General features: G+C 37.9%; 1 protein-coding gene across 1 annotated transcript in view; it reads left to right on the top strand.

Moving 5' to 3' along the window:
- Positions 1-24357, top strand: part of WDR27 (WD repeat domain 27) — a 130403-nt gene that overhangs the window by 45014 nt on the left and 61032 nt on the right. The window contains exon 22 of the mRNA XM_027777499.2: positions 11616-11718. Within this exon, the coding sequence (XP_027633300.2) occupies positions 11616-11718 (103 nt within the window). The remainder of the gene's footprint in view (positions 1-11615; positions 11719-24357) is intronic.

Below are 24357 nucleotides of genomic sequence, written 5' to 3'. Positions count from 1 at the left end.
AGTTTAAAAGAAAAGGTGTTTGAGCAGGATGATGTTCAAGTTTTAAAGAATAATTACGTTTGCTTTTTGTGCATGTAAACATATATTTATTGAAAGATTTAATATAATTTTTCTAGTACTGAATTTTCTATTTAGGAAATGCCTAATGAGCCTTTCATTTATTTCCACCTTTCTGTGGCAAGAATATGTTAAATCTATAGGGGGCATATATGTTCTTGCCAAAAGCATTGCTGTATTACCTGTGCTGAATGTCAGAAAGTAATGAAACTAGAGACTTCTGGGTTTGGAATCTGTTACCTTCTTATGTTTTTCTAATAAGCTGCTCAAACTGTGTTGCTGAAGAGTAATGAAAAAGTAGAAAGCTTTTCACAGATCACTTATCTGTCTTTTTGTTTCTAAATACTAATATAAGTAAGAGCAGGTGAATGGTAAAATAGTTAAAGTGTAAAATCTGGACAATCAATTAAATGAATATGTCCTGGGAAGAGGGGAATAATTTATATATGTTCTTGCTCTATATTTAATTTGGCTAAGTCAGTGTATTCTAGTGTCTGCTGAGTTCTAGTAGCCAAACTTCAAAAAAGTAATTCAAGTCCTTAATGACATGTTTTAAGGGTGCTTATTAGGTGTTATGTATATGTGTGTGTTTGTTACACATTACACAGTGATCAATAGTAGTAACTATTGTGGAGAAGAAATAGAGAAAATAAAGCATTATTTTTCACTTGCTAATAACTTTCAGCAACCCCACCCCCCAGTTTTTAAAAATGAAATGTTCTCTCATTGCTCAGACCAGAGATTGAATCTTCTGTATTTTAAAAACTATTCTTGAGTTCTCATAAGGAAGAAAACTGTTCACTTTTTCCTAATGTGTTCACCAGGTGTTTTTCACATAAATAAATTTGAAATGGGTGAGTTTGGAAAGCTCTATCTGAACTTGGAACAAGTCTCCATTGAAGTGTTAGGTCTACTATGCAGTTACACAGACTGAAAACTTTTGCTTTTTTTTGTTCATAGGTCTTGTCCAATCAAATCCAGTCCATCCCTTGCACTGTTGGGTGCTTACAGGAGAGATTAGTTCCTAAACAATCTTATGATGGGCCAGTACCTTTAATCTTTTAAAGTTGTTGATTTGTAAAGTTGGTGCATCTGCCATTACTATGTTTTGAATGGTCCCTCTGGAATGACCTCTCTTTGTTTCTGCTTTGGGTTTGCCATAATAGGTTTTGTTTAGTAAAATCTTTATCCAGTGTTCTTGAAATATAGCAAAGGTAAGTCCACCTTCTCATTTATACTGTTTGCAGTGTTGTGGATAGTAACACTAACTGCAAGATCTCAACTTGATTGTTTGTTGATTTTGTTCTAAGTATTTGCCCTAGACATCCACAGTGAAAACTGTTTTGCTTTTGTTTAATCTGCTTATTGCCCTTAATGAGTTCTGTCCATTGTTACTTTTTTTAACAATACTGTAAAGTACAAAATTCTGATTAAATAGGGAAAAATCCTCCAGCCTGGTGCTCTTGAAAGCTGCAGTTGAAAGCATGGGAAATAATTTTCAGACTGACTCTGCACAATTTCTCTGGGATTCTTAGTTGTTTATTCAATTTCTTTAGTGATGGTTCCTTTTTTCTTATTCTTCTGACATGCGTTCCTTTTCTCTTAACTGACGGAGGAATCATAGTGGGATGCTCAAATTCTTTTTTGATCTTTGCTTAGAGTAAATCTTCAGACATGTTATCCTGGCCTGCAGTTTTATAGGTTTTGAATATATTGCGGGTTTTTTGCAGTGAGTTCCACAAGAATTTTTCCATTCAGTTTGTATTACTAAGCTACGTTTTTTACCCAGAAAAAAAATCATTTAACTTATCTTTTCTTTTGTTCTTGAAGTAATTTGCAACTTCCATTTTCATCATTCTTTCTGGATAAAGCTGTGAATCTTTATGTCTCTTTCACTACTGATGATCTGGAGGCATTCCAAGATTGCTTCAGAGAGTGCCAGAAAGTCTTATGGGTTCCTCTGAAGGTGGTACAAGAAAAGGCATTTTAACTTTCTGATGTTGTCAGCCAACCTCACGCAGCCAGGTCATCTTGCCAATAAATGAGGGAATCTTGGACACTGCTAGTGACTTTTGGATTTACTCAGACTCCTGCTTCATTTGCTTTGAAATGCATGGATTTTTAAAGTTTCATCTGAAGATTTTGAACATTTTTATACTTCACCTGCATTCTCCTCATTTATAAGTATACCTGAGAAAAGCTCCAGACAATCTGCAAAGCAGACTTATGAATAAAGAACCAAAGAGATGTTTTTGGAAGAAGAAACAACTCTACTTTTCTGCCAGGTTAGGATAATGAACTATGAGGCTTTATGAATACATGCATTAGGGTAAGATAATGACCTTTGAACAAATTCCAAGACATTGTGAAGAGCATTTTAAATCTATCTGGTCTAAAAGAACAGCTACTTGGAGAACAAGTAAAAAAACTTTCTCTTGAGTCCAAGGTGGAAACAGTGAACACAGGAGTTGGACTGTGGTACAATGGGGATCTGAATGAGAATATTACAGTTACCAACTTCAGGATTACCAGGAGTCAGACAAACACTTAATGATCAGGAGGTACAAAAGGCTAACGCATGCTTACATTGTTTGAAGGACTATGTGTTCTTTATGATGAAACATTGTAGACTCTTAATTGTCCATAAGACAAGAAACATTACCATTCTACCTCCTGCTGTCCTTCTATTGAATGGATTTTAGAGACATCACAACTCCTTCTGAAGTTAGCAATCCAGCAATGATTCATAGGGATATGTACCTGTTGAATCCACCACTTAATTTTAATCTTTTGGGAAAGTCTCGTTTGGAATGACACACGTTGGTGAGTCATATAGGTGTGCCAGGCTAGGTATATCAGAAAATTCTAATACATTAAGCCTCCTTGTCTGTCAATCCTGCCTGGTTCTAGTGACTACGTTCACCAACATAGAGGGCAGTGAGGGACAGATATATTTCAGCAGTCTAGTGCTATAAAACCAATGCACAGAAAGAGTGTAGAAACTTAGGAATTAAGGAAAACTCCATTCCCTTACACAGTAAACCCATAACAACCCAAAATGGTAGACTAGACTAAATACCAGCTGCTTCAATACGTTTTGTATCACTTAAATTTCACATGACAGTTTTAAATTCTGTTTTACTAGTCTAGACATTTTCAATTTCTCATTTTCTCCCACTTATAGATTAGATAATTTTGTGCATTAATGCATCCAGAAGAAAGGAAGTCACTTTCATTCACGATGTTAGGAGGAAACTATCAATTCAAGGTGTTACCCGCTTCACTTTGTTAAATGCACTGAAAATATTGACTAAACACTTAGTGGTAGCACCAGCTCACATTCACTGACAAAGTTACATGAATACCCTCATCTTCATGACTGGCTGATACTGAGAAAAATCAGCTGTCCAGATTTCTGCAGCAGTTTGCTTGTTCTCTTGCAAGATTCATAGCAAAGAGTCACTTTCCTGAGAGGTTCTAGAATGTGAAGTAGTATAAGCTTTTCTTCCCCAAGGCAGATTTCAGATCTTCTGCAAAGCTTTTAGACACTGATGTGGACCTGCCTTGCTCATCAGTATAATGTGGCTGAAGTCCTGGTGCAGTAAAGCTTCATCCTTCTTTGTGACACTAATTTTATGGCCTGGCTTGGTCTCAGATTTTCAGGTGTATCTTTACTCAAGTTAGAGGCTGCACTGTGAGGTCCCTGAGCATGCCACTGGGCACTAATTGCCCTGACCAGCCTTGGACCCCCATCCACGCACACTCTGCTCCTTGCTTCAGGAGCTACATTTAAGCTCAGGCCTGGACATTTAGTCCTTGCCTGAACGATGTTGTCAGTGTACAGGTCTCAAGTCCTGCCTCTGGCCTTGTTTTTTGCATGGATCTTGACCTACTCTGTAGGTAGTTTGCCTTGCATCCACTCTCCAGGGGAACCATGTTCCAATCTTGCCTTCAGCCATCTATCTGGCTCCATCTGCTGCTGCTCCTGGCTGGACTCCTGGGATGGACTCTGGACCTGGTTCATCACCTCTCTTTTTCTGGGATTGCCAGTGGACCTTGTTATCAGCATACTACTCTGCCTACCCTATTCAGTTGTGGTGGGACGGTGCCCTGGTCAGTGACAACACTGTGCCATGACCACCATTGGCTTCCTATTTATTTCTCCTTTTGTAGTAGCTATGCTCTTGCTGCACTACGATGTGCATATTCGCAGTTACATTTATTTCTCACATAAGGTGCGTAGGTCTGCAAAATGCACACTAAGGAATGCCTTGTGACGTTTTTATTTTTGTTTCTGCTCCAAAAAAAAAGGAGCTGATAAGTTGGTCCTGGTAATTACCAAGCATGTGATCCACGTAGTTAATTGTAACCCAAAAGCTGCTTAATGTTTTAAGCAATACTCCTAACTTGAAATAATGCCTTCTACTTCTGAAAGGGGTAGTAATATAAGTAATATATACACGGCTCTGTACTGTATTATATGAACAGATTGAAGTAATGCAAGATCAATACCTTTGTGCAGGGAAGCCATACACTGATGTATTTGCTAGATTGTGAGCACAATCAACATTTGAGTCTGCTGATCATTCAAGCTAGGTTAAAAATTGAATAAAGATTTACTGATTTTGCAGAGGTTGTCTCAGAAACATTTCTGAGTGAGTGAAGAGTTGCTCAGATCTTTTCATGTTCTGTGACTGTGATTCTATGAAAAAACTTTCTCTGCTCTGATCATCCATTGCCTTCCCTTTGAAGGAGGACCACCTGCATCAACAGCAGACAATCTAAGACACTTAGCATTTGGCAGAATATGAGATGAAACAAGGCACAAGTTATCTTTGTAGCTGCAGCTTGGGTGTTTTTAAAATGTCACCTTACAATATCTATTTCATAATTGTTCCTATCTGTAGCTGAGGAAGAAGACATGGTTTCTATAAATTTCTGAGGAAAAGGCCCTTCAGGAAGGGCAAGAAAGAGGACCCAGGGAACTACAGGCTGGTCAGCTTTACCTCAATCCCTGGGAAAGTGATGGAGCAGTTAATCCTGGAAACTCTTTCCAGGCACATAAATGACAAGGAATTAATCAGTAGTAGTCAGCATGGATTTACCATGGGGAAGTCACGCTTGACTAATTTGATAAACACCTATGATAAAATTACTGGCTTGGTAGATGTGGGGAGAGCAGTGGATATTGTCTACTATGAATTCAGTAAGGCTTTCAACACCATCTTCCATCACACCCTCATAGAGAAGCATACGAAATATGGGCTGGATGAAGAGTGAGAAGGGTTGAAAACTGTCTGAATGGGAACCTCAGAGGGTGGTGACGAGTGGCATGAAATCTAGCCAGAGGCCAGTAATTAACAGTGTATCCCAGGGAGCAACAGTACTAGTTCCAATCCTGTTCAACATCTTCGTTAACTATCTGGATGATGGGGCAGAGTGTAGCAAGTCTGCTGGTGGCACAAAACTCTCAGGAGTGTCTGATACACTGGGGGATGTGCTGCCATCCAGAAGTACCTGAACAGTCTGTGAAAATGCGCTGACAGGAGCCTTATGAAGTTCAACAAGAGGAAGTGCAAAGTCCCCTTGGCACCAAGTGCAACCCCCAGACACCAATATATGCTGGGAGGGCAACTAGCTGGAAAGCAGCTTTTCAGAAAAGGACACCAAGATGAACGTGAAGTAGAAATGTGCCCTTGTGGCAAAGAAGGCTAATGATGTTCTGGGCTGCATCTGGAGGACTGCTGCCAGCAGGCCGAGGGAGGTGACGCTTCCCATCTGTTTAGCATCAGTGAAGTGCCACTGGCTCTGTGTGAGCAGGGAGGTTGGATAAGGTAACCTGCAGAGCTACCTACCAGCCTCAACCATGATGTGACTCTGTGATTCTATGAAATTAGCATTTGCTCTTCTCTACTTGCCACAGAAATACAGGAATGGGAAACTTGCTGGGGGAACCGATGTAATGTTGAATAAGAGAGCAGGATGGACAAAACCAGCTGAAATTGGGAATTAATTTAAAAGGAAGGAATGGGACAGTTGCACTATGCTGTCAGATATGCTTGTTATTTACCCAGAGGTAGGGACACCAGGGAAGAGTTATTACAGCCCAGTTTAGAGGTCTGGGCTGCTGCTATGGTAGGTGTGGGGAGGTAGATGTGACAGCTGCTAAATTACTGATGCAGGTTATGGGATTGGCAGAGACAAGGTGTTGGGAGGAGCTCACAAGCACCACCCACTAACATCTTTGGTGGCAGGAGCAGCCTGCCTCTGACTCACACTCTGAACAGTAAAGGAACAGAATTTCAGCTGCTGTTATGTTCTTTGCTGCTGAAATAGCCATTCCTCATCTTTTTTTTTTTTTTTTTTTTTTTTTTTTTCCCCTGGAATAAAGGCAGTGGGTGCTTATTGGACAACTGTGAAGATATTTGAAGAATATTGGACTACTTGGACATAGTGAATTTCTTCTGCAGAATATTCAGATGCATGATAATGCTTTGATGCACACTCCCAGGGAAAATCAGTTTCACCCTCTATCAGTCTCTGAAAAGATTTGCCAATTGTATAAAGATAGTTTTAGACATTAAGGTAAAATCTCCAACTAATATTATGATCCTGTGCAACTAGATCATAAGCTCCCCTGGCAACATATTTTAGTAGAATTTCTGCAGCCACATGGAACTCATCTCATACATATTCTAACAGTTACACTTTGAGCCTTAGGGTGAGATATGCAGTTTGAACGAATAGCCCCTCAATTTTCAGTTATTTTTCAGTTTGCATGTCCACTGTGAAGTAACTTGCTTGGCGTCATCCTGAGCAAGATACACATATACACATACTCAGAATGTGATAAATTCTTGGTCTTTTCTGAATGTGATGATCCCATGATTTGTCATCTTTTTTTCCATGGAGCTTTGAGTCTTGCTATCTGGATTCTGAGGGAAAAAGGAACAAAGCAGGGGCTAGAGTTCCTCCAAGTTTGGGACTAGGGATGCATGAAAGTGTACAGGATGGAGAATGTGGTCTGTGCTGGATGTTGTTGGTGAAAGCATGCTGAGCCATACTCAACCCACACATAGGGATGTGAAGGGTTTGGTGTATGTTTAAAATGAAACCCATGTGTACAGAACGTCTAAGGTAGCTACTACTAATGTTAAGCTATACTCAGATTTTCTAGAGCCTCAGTGGATCTCCTGGTACTGAAGGGTCTCTGAATGAATACCACAGTGCTGAGGCAAAGTAATAGAATACAAGGAAAAGTGGTTAAAAAAAAAGACGACTTTGGTTTGTAGTCAAGGTTGGTTGTTTTTTTTTTAATGCAGCAATTGGAATGAAATAGGCTGATTTGTGAGAGCATTCCCTGATTTATAGACACGTGCCATTCTGGTATCTTTCTCTTACAAAGACAGAAAGCATGTTACATTTTTTTTTCCCTGATATTCAGCAAATTGTTTGCAATATAAAAAGATACATATTTTGGAATGTAGACTAAAAGCTGTACAATGGAGAACATAGGAAAAACTTGGCTGTTCGCTGTCCCATGCAATTACCAGATGTTTGTCATGGTAACCCCTGTAAAGCTCTGACCAGAAAAGCGTTCTTAGGAGGCTGGACAGCATGCCAGCTGGCCACATAAAGCTTGCAATATCCAAAATAAGTTTGATCACCACCTGTTGCTACTTAAAAAAACCCACAAACCACGGGAGAAAGAAAAAATAAAGCCTGAAATATGAGAACTCCTAGAATAAGCTAGTTATGCATACAATGCCTATCTATTTATTCTAAGATTTGTTATCCACTTTTTTTCCATTGCTGTGATACCTGGAGATATCTAGAGTTAATAGATTGTATAACAAAGTTCCTAGTGGATTCTGTGAAAAGTTTAATCAGAATTAGTTTTTTAAAATGTCTTTTTGGAGCATAATTTTGAGGGGATGGGGAGGTAGTTATACTTGTAATAGAACATACACCCTGATTATAATGGAAAAGTTGAACAGGAAAACAATTAAGAAAATAGAATCCAGGATGTTATTGATTATTGTGGCTGTAGTAGCACAAGAAACAGTAGCATTGTCATGTGACTCAGACATTGCTTTATATTGCTGTGGTATAGCGGAGAAAAGATTAGTGAAAGCCTTGGAAATTACCTGTTAACAGTACCCTGTTACTTCTTATGCATCCATCTATAGGTGGAGTAAGTGATTTATTGGTCACAGGTGCAGATAAGTCAAATTCTTTTGAGAGGAAGTTGTTTGCAGTGATTTGTTAGGAGACTCTTCTGTGAAGAAGAAACACCTCATTGTGGAAGTTAGCTTTTACAGGTCCTGAGAATGAGGTCTTACTAGTCCTGACGGCCAGTGCTCTGCTTCAGGAAGAAGGGTGATCCTGAAGGCATATTCAGGTCAGACAGAGGATATATGTATTTTGTTTATTTTTCTCATGGAATTTTCTTTCATGGGATGCTGTTACATCTTACAATTATAAGATTAAAAAGAACCTTTTTCTTCAAATATTTGTATCAACATTGTCTGTATGTGACTATAAGAAAAGGCACTGAGAAGGACTGTATTTTTTGGGGGACTCTGAAAATCACAAACAATACAACTGGGGCTCTGGCAGAGACAATAAAAAACATGCTTGAGGCTGAGTTGTGGGAGGTATCTACTCTACACAATTAATAATGTTTAGTGGGAGCCTAACTGAGGGCAAAATCTTGCAATGCCACATCTGACCATGAAGGAGAACAGCAGAGAGATGAAACACATTGTGCTTCATTTTTGTTTCTGTCTGTCCAAGGTGTTTGAAAGACAGACTTGCCCAAAGTTATAATAATGCCTTTGCTGCTTAATCAGCATCATGTAATGATTGCAGTTTGAAGGCATCTTTGGAGGTCATCTTGTCTAACTCCCCTGCTCAAGCAGGTACAGCTGGTTGTCCGTGACCATATCCACATGGCTTTTGAATATCTCCAAGGAAGGAGGTTCTACAATGTCTCTGGGCAACTTGTACTAGTGCTCAGTCACCCTCACAGAAAAAAAGTGTTTTCTGATGTTCAGAGTGTCCTGCATTTCAGCTTTTGCCTATTGCCTCTTGTCCTGTCTCTGGGTGCCATTGAAGAGAGCCTAGCTCTGTGTTCTTTGAAGTGTGCCTCCAGCTCCTTGATGGCTGATGTTTATTGTGAGGCCACTCTCAAGTGTCATTGAAAGATCATGGTCATCAGGAGAGAGATCTGAAGACAGAATGAAAGTAAATGCCATTCCTATCTTCAAAAAGGGGCAAGAAGGAGATCCCAGGGAACTATGGACTGGTCGGCCTCACCTTGATCCCTAGGAAGGTAATAGAACAACTAATTATGGAAACCATTTCCAGTGACTGAGTGCTGGCACAGGTTGCCCAGTAAGGTTGTGGAGTTTTACAGATTGAGGATACTCAAAACCCATCTGGACATGGTCCTCATCAACTAGCTCTAGGTGAGCAGAGAAGTTGGACAAGATGACTTGCAGAGGTTCCTGCAATCATTACGTGATTCTGTGAATGCTGTGGTATGGGAACAACATGCTACCCTTTACTTTTTCTTTTAAGTTATCTTGCAAAAAGTAAAGTTCTTTGAAAGTATAAATCAAATATGTATTCTGTGACTTGTCCTCCATTGCCTAACCTTTGGAGTCATATATGTTAAATGCTGCATTCAAGGAGACGGAGGTAGCTAGTATTCTTTACCGTCCATAGGAAGCCTGAATAGAGGCAGGTTATTCAGTGACTCAAATGCAGCCATTGGTTATTGAAAGTCTCTGAATACTCATGTAAGAATGACGTGCAAATTGACGTTGAAGAATGTTTTTACATCTTAGTCATAGTAATTGACTGTCTTCACAAGTTGCTTCTCTTCGAATTGTAGTGTTTTCTTAAATAGGAATACTTAAAACAGTTTTAGAGTAGAACTAGCTTGAGGTGAAAGGTCTGGTTACTATATACCTAAAATGTCCATTGGTATCAGTAGGGTTTTTTTATACAGAAATTCAGCCAAGTATGTACTATCTTTGAAAGTTTAGAGTTAGGTGACAGTACAGAGTTAGGCTCTGTAAAACGGTGTATTTTCATGCATTCAGAAGTGTCGGGTTTTTATGCTTTAGTAAGTGATAGACATTGGATCAGTCACAAAGTGATGCTTTTGTTTAAGTAGTCCTGTTTCACCTGGGTGAACGAAATCAACTTGGCATTCAGCACATTCCCGCACATACATGTATGTCTAAGACAGAACAACGTGGTATAAAAATTTAGAGATTTCTGCACATGGGTTCAGTCAATTGAATTAACATAGCATCTGTGATTTCACTGGCCAGGAAAAAGTGTATATCACAGGTGCTGGCAGGAGATGTTACTATTTAAAATTTGTTCCTGGACCAAGCACATATATAAAAAAAGAATGTGTGACATCTGTATTATGGAAAAGTATATGTATTTGTTTTGTAAGGAGCAGGACAGGTTGATAGCATTCATAAAAAAGCCAAAGGAATAACATAGATTATTATGTCTGATTTGAAATGATACCTTGTAGATACAAAAAACAAAGCTCTGAAATGAGGTATACATATGTAAATGATAATTCTGAATGGGTTTAAACTTGTATTAAAATGTCCTTTAACACTTAAGCAACTCTAACTACTACTTCGTTCCTCAGTTTTATAGTGACTACAAAGATATCAGTTCTTCAGAGTCATGGATTTTTTTAGATGGATATTAATCTTCATCTCATTAAAAACATTATTATTTTTAAATGGGACAAGTGTGCTCAGCTGTCAAAAACTTACTCTGCAATGCTACCTTGCAATATTAACATGAAAAGTAGGAAATTAATTCCTTGTGTTAAATTTAAATGCATTCTTTTCTTTAGACTGTATTAACACAGATAGGTAAGAAGTTATCTACAGTTGTAGCGTAGATAAGTAGATTTATCAGTTTGGAATCTCATTCAGATATTGCCTTTCTCACATTTTCCACATCCAATAAAATAGTGCACTAAATAGAGCAACACAGATTAAATATCCAGATTCAGGTATAAGAAGAGCAAGCAATAAATATTTGTGTTCTGATTCCACATACTGGATATTCGTTTGATATAAATTACTTGAGGGAGATTTCTAAAGCTTCACAGAACAGACTGGCTTTCACAACACCCTCCCCTTAATGCAGGGGAGTTTGGCTTTCCCTGCTGAGATGGCTAACAAGGGGTAGCTCAATGGTAGGCATTGCAGCTCCTCATTTGTAAATAGGAATGTTGTTTCTATCTTTGTAAACTCAATAAGGCCAAAGCATGGTTTTGGCCATTGTCCTGGGATAATTTTGTGCGTTCATTTTATTTTTAGTTTCTAATATTCTTTAAGGTATTTCAGTTTTGTCAAAATCCTACTGCAGGGATATTTAAAATTTTAATTTGTGGATTTGCCTTGGTAAATTTGTAGACTAAGAAAAATGGATGAGACCAGCAGGATTCATGAAAATGGCAGTAAAAAAGCTAGTTTTTAGTTGGTGTTAATAAGACTGAAATTTCTCTGAAGGTGTGAACGTCGTTTCAAAGGGCACAGTAGCCGCTGCTATCCATGTGGAATTGCAGTATCTCCTTGCGGACGGTTTCTAGCCAGTGGATCAGATGACAAATGTGTAAGTAGTGTTTTCGCTTATTTTCCTCCTGAATTATACGAGCTACTCATATGGTAGACAAAGTAGTCTTTTTATGCGTGTTTCTAGGGTTCAGCTCAATATGCAAAACTTAGGTCTGTTATATTTTCATGTAATTCATTTATGTGTAGTAGTTACATATGATTCCTGATCTGTTTGCTCTTTGTTTTGCCTGAAAAATCCTTGAACAAGCAAATCTTAGTGCTCAAAGTAATTGCTAAAACCTCATTTCTAAAAGTTTTCATAGTGCTTGACTCTAAATTGTCACATGCCATCAAAGGTGGGAAAAATGGTATCCCCTGTATGGCAGCTTTACATAGTGTGTATGTATCTGACCACTAGGAACTGTGTAGCAGCTACACATTAATTCACTTAAGGTCCCAAATACAGGGTGATGAATCTTTTATTACTGGTTTCTTGTGAACTGGTCAGCTGAATACAAAATGAGAAGTCATTCAGCTGTAATTAGAACTTTCCATAATTCATGGTATAACTTTGATTGTGTGTGTTTCCTCCCCAGACAGGTTATCTTCTCATTCAATGTCAACTACATTTTAATTATTACACTTAGCAAAGAATCCTGAGTTAAAGTGTATTACTACCTTTTTGAGTATGCACCTAATTTTCATTTGTTAAGTCCTGCGCTGTTGGCACAATATTTTTCTTGCTGTTTGCTAAGAGGTAGATCATTGCTAGCTTGTAGTATAGGCCTTTGAAACTGGGCTGAGGTTGGGTTCATTGTAAGCACATCCTTTCAAAACATCTGGGTAGGACAGCTGTTTAACTTTCCTTTAGGTATTTTTAGGTGACTCATCAGGGCTATGACACAGGGTTTCTGGTCAACTTCACATTCAGAACAGGAGGAATTTGCTGTTGTGGTTAGTTTTGAAATACTAGTTCAAATCATGTGTGAAGGTTAGAGGTTTTATTGGCAGATTGCTGGAGATTTGGCAATAGCTAATGTGTTCTTGACATTTGCGTGATAAAATATATTTTTCAAATTTCTGGTAGTTTACGTTTGAAAATGTATTTTGCAATGCAGAAGAAAGGCTTTTTGCTTTATGTGTGAAACAAAGTGCATGTAATATTGATCTCAGCTCACCTATATGATATATTTAATCAAGATTACTAATAAAGATTGATTTTGAATAGCATGAAAAGAGGTGCAGTCACAAAACCTTTTGTCCTCTTTTTTTTGCATAAGGCTGTTGTTTGGTACTACTGCTGATAAAAGGAAAGAAAGGTATAGAGCATGATTTTGCCCTTACTCCAAATTCTTGGCACATAGTTGCTTGTCATAGGAAGCTGAATAGATGGACTGCATCCTGCTCCAGTTGGCATGTGATCCCTGGTGGGCACAGTGCCAGTCAATACTTTTTAGTGTGGCTTCTGGGTTGGAATCTTGCATAATTTGCATCGTATATCTGTGGAGAACTTTCATTGTTCTTGTTGTCCCCTCTGGAAAACTGAGTGAAGTTTCGGACTCTTGCTACAGCTGTACTGTTAGGACAAATACAGTTTTGGGGCATTTTTAGAAGGCTTTTCTTTAAAGTGTTGAGACTGGATATACTTTTGTGTTTCCTTTTGAAAAAGAAAATTGATCATGGCACCGAACAATCCATTCATATTGTTAAACTGATAACATCCTGACAAGTGGACTGATGTACGACTGGAACAGTTTTAAGAGTATCAGAAAGCCGCATATTTTTGCAGATGGTGTTCTATGACTGAACGTTCTTTGGAATTCAGAAAGCTGCATAAAAATTCAGCAGTGTGGATACAAAGTGTTATCTTGAAACAAAGCATTCTGGAAATAAGTTATGTAACTTTCCACTGACTAGCAACTGCATCTTCAATCATCTTGGCATTTAATTTATGAAGTGCAACACTTGCAGCCTGTGGTTAACAAATATGATTGATTTTAAAGCCAAAAGAGGCAGAATTGGAATATAATTGAGAGACATTAATCTTAAACTGCCTTTTATATTTCACAATATCTGAAGTGTTTGATAGAGAGGAATATGTTGGCTGCATTGATTAATAGCAAAATCAAAACCATATTTCTACAGGGCATACAATCAGAAAACCAAAATATGTTATTTTAAACAGAGGTACAAATTCTGTCTGCCTTTTTCTGTACTTACAAAGTATATGACATATTTTTATGAGAGCAGCTTGGTATAGCTTCTGTGTGGCTGAAGTAGCCACTTGTTATTTGAACTGCTTTTGTGTGTGTTAGTATGAGATTTGTACATACTGTAAATCATGGGTTGAAAGTGTTTCCCTGAGTACTCCAATTTCTTTAAGAGAACCTTTGTCAAGAGCTGTGTAGGACCTGACAGTCTGATCAAAGCAGGCACTCACAGGATCCTGGTTTTGAACTGAGATTATCCTTTCCATAATTCATTGTGATTAGAAAATGTACAAAGTTAACATTTTTAATATCGGATCTTCTCTTCATCTTAAATAGCCTAAGGTTACAAATTACATGGGCTGACTTATTCTTAATGGAATACACATAATATTTTAACTTCTAACTATTTTACAAGTGGATATTTTGAGGTTTCTGACTATCAGATGATAGTATTAAGGATGCTGGACAAATACTCTCATTGGGTTTAAATTTCCATTTTCCTGGGCTCTGTACAAAAACTCTTACCTAAACATTTGTTGACCAAAGAAATCTTAGTTTAAAAGGACAAAAATATCTGGAGAGTGTGAAATGCTACTTTTAGAAATAGAAATAGCTAATATTTTCCTGTGCTCCATGTAGTTCCAGTTAGCTGTTTTACTTCATGTCTAATTAAGTTCTTCATTTTTGTCTTTGAAGACCTTAGGGCTCTCTGAATAAATTCCAAGTTTCCAGAAATGAAGTAGGGAACGCAGAAATAAAGATTTGGCTCTTTAATTGTTTTCAGATTCATTCTTGCTAGCTCTCTTTGAGCTGTAGACTAAGGGGCACATTTTGACCCTAGCGCTGAAATGGAATTTGCTAACATAAAACTGTGCTCATGCCAAATCCCAAAGCCTGGGCTCACAGTTCACACCGACTGTCCCATACTGCAAACCCAGAAGATTTTCAGCATAACAGGTTGCTACATCGATAGCAAAAATAAATGGTAACGTATGAAATTATCTTCCATTTTATTTACACTTTCCATCAAAGTATAGGATTTTGCCTACAACATTGTCTTTGAAACACATTCTAAATCCCAGATTGAATTTGTGCCTTCCAGCTGTGAAGACACCAAAGCTAGAAAGAGTAGGAAGATTGTTTCTTCTTCTCCAGAGGGCATCAACACTGAAAGGAGTAACAGGAGACAGTGTAAGGCAGTTTGATGCTTATACATAACACCAGTGTACCAAGCACTTGTTAACCCCTGAATATTAACATTTGTGCAAAACTGGGTTTAGAGTAAAATCCAGTTATGTGAGTGATGCTGGAAGCATATTGATCAGGGGGCATATCCAAAGAATTCTGCAAATCTGAGAGTGGTGGCTGGATGCAAACTTGGATCTGATAGTGCTTGCAGATTCAGTTGTTTTCAGATACAAGACTCTGTATCTGGCAAAACACAAACTGTATAATTTGTTTATAGCTGACACCTTAGTTTTAAATAGTTACAGAAGTTGATCTTCCAAATAGAAAGTCAGTCCTACTGAGCAATATACTCTAACGTTTTGTTACCAGATATATGTTTAGTCGTAAAATTCACTGGCTCAGATCACATAATAGATTTATGGCTTTCCTTATTGGATTAGGCTAATAACTTATTTGATAAGGACAAGAGAAATAAATATTATATAGCAGAACTCTTAATTTTATTTTTATCTATTCTTATGTCATGGTTTAACCCCAGCCGGCAGCTAAGTACCACACAGCCTCTTACTCTACCCTGCCCCACAGTGGGATGGGGAAGAGAACTAGGGAAAAAAGTAAAACTTGAGGGTAGAGATAAAACCAATTTAATAATTGAAATATAATAATGATAATAATAACAACAATAAACATTAACAATAATAATAATGAAAAGAAGAGGGAGGGAGAGAGGACTAGAATCCAAAGGGAAGGGAAAAAACAAGGGATGCACAATACAATTGCTCACCGTCTGCTGACAGATTCCCAGCCAGTCCCCAGGCAGCGATCCACAGGCCCTGGCCAACTCACCTCAGTTTACAAAATCAGCATGATGTTCTATGGTATGGAATATGCCTTTGGCTAATTTGGATCAGCTGTCCTGGCTGTGTCCCCTCCCGGTTTCTTGTGCCTCTCCAGCCTTCTCACTGGCAGGGTCTTGGAAACTGAGAAATCCTTGTCTTAGTATAAACATTATTCAGCAATAACTGAACAGTTCATCAGCATGTTATCAACATTATCCTCCCACCAAATCCAAAACACAGTACGGCACCCAGCTACTGAGAAGAAAATTAATTTTATCCCAGCCAAATCCAGAACATCTTACATCAAGACAGGCAGCTTTAAATGTGTTATTTCTCATTTTGTCAATCATAAATGCATTCAAAATGCAATGCTGCTATGTATTAAACTCTTCATCTACTTTACTCTGCCTCATATATTTTGTCTTTGAGAAGCCATAGTGAAAGGAGCTCTATAATTTGAAGTAGTTTAAATTTTTTAAAGTTCTCCCCCTTATTTTCTCTAGTGTATGAGTTATGGTGCACTGGTGCAGAGTGAGCACACTTCTTCTTGAAGCATGTCTCCCAGTCCACCCCGTTTAAAGTGCTTTGATTTGTATTACAGTCTTGGATCGTGCAGATTGATTCCTTTCAGGTGAGGCTGAGGTGGGAAGGCAACTCCTTGAGCAAACCAAATGTTCTCTATATACTAACAGTGTTCAGTCCACAGCATCAGAGGTAAGACAGCCCAAAGTAAAACACCAAAATACATTTGGAGTTTGGGTTGCCAGCACTGTTTTTTTCTATACATCTGCTCCTCTTGCGCTGCACTACTTTCTAATGTAATCATTGCCATAGGAGTTTATGATCTATTTCTTGACTGCTATAGCTGTATATATATATTATTAAAGATATTAGTATTTTCTGTGGCTCAGGTCTGTTACCTATGTGATCAGTTACTCTGATCTTATTTATACAAAATGCTTCCACCCTTGTGTTTCAGTGTTGTGATAAGCTTACAAAACTATACCTGATTAGGTCAAAAATTGCATAAAAGGGTCTAGATAGCAAAGAGAAAAACACACCAAGAACCCCAAGATGTGAATGATGAAATTATGTGGTTGGTCATTCTCCCTTTGAGACCACAATTTCACTGGAACTTTTTAGACACTAATGAATGGAAGATAAAAGACTACAGATGAGGGAAGAGGCAGGAGGTTGAGACAGATATGCTGGTATGGACGTATGTAAATGGGGGAGACAAGACTTGCTAATAGTTCAGAATGTTTAGTTCATTATCTCTTGGGAGTGTATCTTGGGGGTATTGCTGATGTTTATGTATCTTTGATACAAGAATATGCTGTAGTGTTGACTTTAATACTGGATTTGGAAAAGCAGGATATTTTCTGTACTGAAAATTTCCTTTTAGAAAGGTCTGATAGTGGTGTTGTCTAGTACTTATTGTCTTGGTCTACACTTCATACCAGAGGGCTTGCAGAACAAAATGTGTTATATGAAGCAGCGGTAGGGGCTATCTGGGGTATTTAGCTTTTCAGCGTCATTGGTTTCCCAGTTATATATTGCTCAAGGTTTATTTTATAGGTCTGTATTGTTTAACTAAGATAGTCTTTTAGAGAAAAAATCGGGAGAAAATAACATTACTAATGTTTACTGTGGAAAAACCAGGACTGACATTGCTTGGCAGAAGGAAATCGATGGCAGAGGATGAATGGCAGAGACTGCAACTACCTCTCTGCCAGCTCTTGCTGGAGGAAATCTATCTCCTTCCTAAGAAGAACACAATTTTTTGTTACTCTTGAACCTCAGTTTCTTGGATTCTTTGGTAGCATGGTTGGCTCTTATGCCTGTTATTCTAGGAGGGAAGAGATAAATATTGCTTCTTATTAATACAGTAGTGACTTTACAGTGTGTCATTACTTTGCTGTCTCTTTGAGATACCTTTGAAGATGATTGAAAATCTTACCCTTGGTAGATGATTTTATGAACAGTGGAATGAAGTGAACATGAGCATATTAGCTGCTCTTGTGTGCTTCTTGGTCAGGTCAGTCTATTTGCTTTATCTATGCCTCTGCACCTCAGACCTGACCCCCATAAAACCAGACTGGCAGTTGAGAGTAATGGAGGATTTTCTGCTGGCTATGGATGTGTGCTTATTTAACTACTACAGAACACCTTTTTTTCTAGCAGCCTGTCAGACTGAACTTTAAGAGGCTGTAGTGTTTAAGTTTGGTAATACTTTTGAGAGTTAAGTGGAAGTATGAGAAATTAGCCTTTTTGCTAAAGAAAAGTAATTTTGTGGAAAATAAACTGTATTCAAATTTAGGCAAAACAGGAAGTCTAAGTAGATATGAATATACAAGGTTCATTTTGGAATTCATCCAGCAGTGAGGTGCTAAGAGTGGATATATATAGCTTTATATCCATAGGACTTGTGTTTTCTATATGTATACCTCTTAGTCTACAACTGACAGCAGCTGAATTTTGGGTATCGCTGGTACATATGGATATAATCCCACTAATTGGTTGCATTATGCTTGCAAATTTATTAAGGTGGGGTAATCCTTTGTAAAGCTAATGAAATTCCCTGTTATGCCTAAACATCTGAATGAAGATCATCTGCATCATCTACATCTTGCAGTATTTCTGTCAAACAGTCAACACTGGTACACGAACAGGGAATGCAATTATTGGTATAGTTGATATAGAAAGGAGTCTTAGCAGTAGTTGGGAAAGATCCAGTTCCAGAGTGGGTGAGATTCAACCATGCTGCTTCATAATGAGAGGTCAGGTAAATTTTCTTAGAACTAAATCTTCAAGTAATAATTCCACACTCTGCCAAACCTGGATCTTATAAAAGTAACCACAACCTAAATACAGCAGTTTGGTGCTACGTAAATTGCACAGGCAGACAAATAAAAGCAATTGTATACGTGAGACTTTGAAACTGGCTAACTGCATAGAAACTAAACCCAGGTAAAATATGAATTTGAAGCTTCTAAGAAGGGTGCCTTACAGAGGCGAATCTGAGATATGGTTTAGATCTGTTTAGGTAATCTCTTTTAGTGAGGAAAATTCAAACTGTGTTACCTATAACTGCCAGCACACTGATACATTGAGAAGTATCCCCTGGACCTTGAAAGATGATTCATCTTGATAATATTAACTGTTTTAATAATAAAGAGCATTATTAATTTTCACTGTTAACTCCTTTTGTATTATGTCAAAGGAACTCAGATGGAAACTGGGATCCTGCTGTAGCACGCAGTTTCCTGTCACTACCAGAAATACAGCGTCCATAAGTGGCACTAGAAGGGGAAGGGACTCTGAGAAGGTATACTATACTCAGTGTCTTGGTGATAGGCTTGAGTAGCCTTTCCATGCTACCACGTGGCAAGCGTACAAGATATCTTGGTGCTGAAGAGCATTAATCAGTGCTTAGGATGCTTGTGAAATCTATTTTATTATGTGTGGATTTGGCGCTGATGACTATAGTTAAGGTAGTCTAACACTTTCCACTATAACTCTGTTTTCAGGCTTATAATTGAGAGCATTTTGGGCTGAAACTTTCCATGCTGGGTGTCTGCTCCAGGCTGATTGTTATTTTTCAGTTTTAGTATAAGTAGTTCAGGTGCTTTTTCAGCTTGAGATTGAGGAAATATACATGGTTCAGTGGAAGATGTGCCCCAGTGTAAACAGGGGATGGTGAAATGCAAGCCAAGGAATTATATGATGTAGTGTAGGAGTGTGCACCAGGTTTGATGGCACTAACGGAGGTAAATGAAGACCAATGCCTTATTAATAAATCCAGATATCTTTCATAAAACTGTGAGTAAAACTACTTATTTTTCTATCAAGAGGCTTTAACACTTCCATCTTCTGCAGTTCATTTGAAATACTAGAAAAAACAGTCTCAGTAAAGGGATGACTTTGGCCAATCCATGCAAAACTTCTGAAGAAAAAAAAAATCTCTATTTGTGTAAGGTCAAATTAGGTATCTTGGATAACAGCGTCTTCCCCCCCGCCCTTCAACTCCCCTGTGATCTGTTTGCAATATATGTGCTCCAGTTCAAAGCCACAGCAGTCACAAAAGGTGTTTTTTGAAACTGGTGTTGCTTTTCTGGTCCTTGTGCAAGAGCTGATAACAAGGACAATTTTTCTGCTATGCTTTCAGTGTTTCTTGTTCTGATTTGCTGCTCCTCTTTCCCTTCCCAGAAGGGGGTAGGAGGGTAAGTAGTTTGACTCAAATGCATATGGCCAGGGATTGGACCGGGGGCAGCGGGAACAGATGGGAACAAGTTTGCTTTGAAGACAGAGTATAAGAAAACAGAGGAAAAAATTTACAGTGGAGCTCTGCAGATAAAGGGTCAATTTATTTAACACACTCTCTCTACCAATGCAGCAGAATTAAATAGTTTTCCATTTGGCTACAAATTCTTTCCCTCAAGGAGGGACCTTCGCCCTTCTTCCCTGTCTCTTGCTACAAATTTAAAGAAGAAAGAACAAGCTTGTATACACATGTAAGGTGCTGAATACACTCTAACACTGTGGGTTAATGAAAACTGAATACTCCAAATTTTCTTCAAACTTCAAGTGAAAGGAAACACATGTAAGTATGTGGTTAGGGGTGCAGAAAACTTGTTTGGAAACTGTTGGTACAGGTAAATGATTTTTACTTTTGGCTGACCCTTGGACAGAAATGGAAAGGAAATAGCAGTATCTACTGAATCAGTATTTTTATTACAAGAAATTGGTCTTAATATATAAAAAAGGGATTGACTTTGGCTAAAGTCTATAATAGATTATATGCACATATGCATTTTGGGTATTTCTAAGTACTTCCTAGATGTTTTGCTTTCTTTATTACATTTGGTTTGCTGAAAATCTGCTGCTCTTCTGTCATTGAATTAATACTTTTTTTTTTTTTTTTTATGGCTAGTGTTATGGTATCATTTGTTATTCACTTACTGTTCTTTTATTTCTACAGAAAAGAATATGCTAAAATTATCTAATAAGTATAGAATAGGAAAACAATTTGAATGGCATCAGAAATGTAGTAAAACTAGAATGGTGGCAGAGTAATAGTGGGAGAGTGTTTATATTGGAGTTATTCCTCTTATGAATACTTGAATGTAATTTCTGTTAAAGTACAATTTCCTTTGGGTTACTTTTTTTCTTTTTTTTCCTTTCATTATTGAGGTTAAAAATAAATTTACTGAAAAGTTTATTTTCAGTCTTGCACAAAGTTAACATTTTATTCTCAGAATTTAGACTATTATTGGCTAGCAAATATCTGTGATGAGTTACTTAAACAGAAGCTGTTTTTATACAATTTTTTATGATGATGTTTTTCTTTTAATGAGATTTTGTTGTATTACATGTCAAAATTACTCTGATTTAAAATATTTGCTATTACTTTCCTTAAAAGCACAAGAAGAGAATATGATAGCTGCCACAATATAATAAACTATTCTGGGATATATTTAGAGACTCTGCCATTTTTTCTTTTAAGGTGAACCACCACACCTAAATATTTAAGATTTATAGGGCTAGAAAAACAGTATCAGAAAGAAGCTTAACACTAGTTCTGTTAGGATAGAATTGTAGGAATGAAGTACAGTGGGAAAGTTGTCTTCCCACCTATGTTCTGTGTGTTTTGTCTATCAGTTGTTCAATGCAAAAGTAGTCTTTATAGTAAAGATCAGAGTAAAGATCTTTCCCATGCTCATGAATGCTTCAGTGTTTAGCTACAGTTGGGCTTTCATCTGTACTTGCTTGTCATTACTTCTCTCTGACCCAGTGAATCTTGTTACACAATGTGACAATTCAGAAGAATGCTACATCCCAGCCTAACCTCTTCCTCAGGGCTTTGAATCATTTCTTGAAAGGTGGGAGGTAAGAGTTTGAATGCTTTTTAGGTTGAGAAGTGTGATTAGTTAACATTCTTTTTAAACAACTGAATACACACTTCCTAGATTCTACCAAAGTTGCACAACTGCTTCATAGCATTTTTTGAAAGAAGGGTGTGAGCCAAATGGTTGATTTAGGAACTGTATGGAAGAGCGTAAACTACTAGAATACCTAGGTTTCATAAACATTGGATTTATCATCAAAACACCCCAGGGAAATATTGTCACATCTATTTTACAGAGAGGAATGGGGAAATAAAGATTAAGCCAAAAATGAATGTTCTCCTTCCCAAATTAAACTGAGAACCTGGAATGGAAAATTAATTTTTATTGGATAAGTTTGGCAAAGTTCTGTAAACCACTAGATTATGATGGAAAATTTTCAGCTTCACTAACCATGTCTCTCCGTGGTAAGTTCTCTTGGTTAAAACATGAAGCCATGTTTCTTCGTAGCTCAGAATTTGTTGGAAGGCATTGTAGATCAGTAATTCAGAGCATTGTGTGCTCTTGACTTTGACTTTTCATTGTCTCTACTTCCATGAAAGGAAAGGAGGAGAGTAGGCTTGAAGAGGAAAAGTGACAGTACGGCAATTTGGGGCCAGATAGAGAAAAGATGGTGAGTGATAGAAAGCACAGTCCTGTCTGCTGCCTCTCTGCCAAAGACTGGTCTTAGTATATGCAGAAGAACTGATGCAGGCATTCCAAAAACTTGCAATTGCAGAGTAATTAGCCTGTGAATGGAAATAATCGCTCACAATAGGAGTTTTGTAAGTCTCTTTTACTAGCTTCCCATGTGTCAGTTGTGCAAAGTCCAGAGGACTTATGCTACATACCAAACACCTGAATTTGAGAGTTGATTTTACTCTCTCCAGTATTTTCCTCAATCAGTTCTATTCTGTTTCTTATATCTAACAAAGTTCTGTAGTACGTTAAGAACATGATGTATTTGTCCTGTTTCGGTTGTTCCCACAGTTCCAAAGGGGATGGACATGTGTACAATAGCTATGAGGAATAGGATTTGAATCTTTAATGATACAAACACCGAAAAAGTGTCATGGCATTACTGAGTGTTGTGATACTGTTGAACCATTTTGACAAGAGGTCCACAAGATTTTTGAGGGCTGTTTGATAAGAATTATTTCTCCCTGTTTTCACAAATACCCTCTTTCTTCAGTTAATTAGATGTGGAGGAATATCCTGTTCTGGAGGTTGCAGTGCAGCTTGTAATGCTTCTTGCTCTCCACTCACTCAACTTCTTTCTGGAGTCTCCCTGGTATATGGACTTCTACAGCATCTCATATCTCATTTTCTTGAGACTTGCAGATTCCTATTAATTATATGATTATGACCACTGCAGTCTGCTCTGGCACTGTGGTGCTGGTGGTGGTGGTGAAGTACAACCTGACTGCAGTCTCTTGACACCTCATCCTTGCTGGTCACTCTTTTCTTGGAAGGAAGTCTGGACAGTAGGGCCAGGTGATATACAGAGTGACAAAGCTTGGCTATGAAGAAGGGAGCACAATGTTACAGTTACTGAAATAACAGATAGGCGTCAGCATCTGCTAATTTTGATAGCAGGTGAGTCATGGTATAGTATCATCAGAGTGGAGAATGGAAAGCCAGGATGGAAGGGGGAGAAATGGTGGATGTGGCTCTATAAAATAAGGGGCATTTTGGAGGGTGCTATTGTGTTAGAACTCTGAAACCTTCTCTGTGTAAGCCTAATTACTTGGCAATATTGTAATCTGTTTACGATGTGTAGCAATTAACCAACACTACCTCTCAATATTTTTATGTCAATGAAGAGGAATCTTGTGTCTAGCTGGAGGTATTTACAAACAGCAATCACAGTGTTTCTGTATAGAGAAATCAAGAACTTGAGCAGTCCTGGGTACAGACTGAATTTACTAATACATGGTCTTGCAGTTTCCATCAGAGAAAATAATTTCATGTCTATAGACACATCAGAATGCTTTCCTTTGTGTCATTTCATCCTTTTAGCTTGTTTGGGCTCCCCATACCTATCTGTTCCCCGGTGAACTGATCATGTCCCAAGTGGCATAAGTCACAGTAGCCATAGTATGACTGTAACTTTTAAAAAAAAAACAGATAAAAAAAATCGCTGCCCTTACGTTACTAGTAATCAAATACATATTATTATTATCAGTTTTCTGAGATGTTTAAAAAGTAGGGAGGAAGGTCTTTTTAAGGCAGAATTTCCAATTAACAAGCATTTCCTGTATCTTTTCAGGAAGGAAGCAAAGATTTTTAACATATTACTGGGGACTCTGCTACTTTCCCAGTTAGTATGGCAATATCTGTGTGGAAAGCTACAAAAAATCCAGAGGTTAAAAAGGGATACCTACACTACTGTCTGCTTTTAGGTACTTCATTTATGCCAGTAGACAGTTATAATTCCATTTCCTGGACTGAATCCAAATTTGTCTTTTAGTGAATATGGTCATGAATGGAATATTTGACACTGAGGACTATCCAGTGCTTCTTCAGTGCTGGTTTGACTAGAGAATCTTTGGTGTTGGCTGATAGGATTTGTTTT

This window comes from Falco peregrinus, chromosome 7, assembly GCF_023634155.1.
Source record: "Falco peregrinus isolate bFalPer1 chromosome 7, bFalPer1.pri, whole genome shotgun sequence".
NCBI lineage: Eukaryota > Metazoa > Chordata > Aves > Falconiformes > Falconidae > Falco > Falco peregrinus.
Note: the sequence above shows the minus strand (reverse complement) of the source record. Positions and strands in the feature narration are given on the sequence as shown.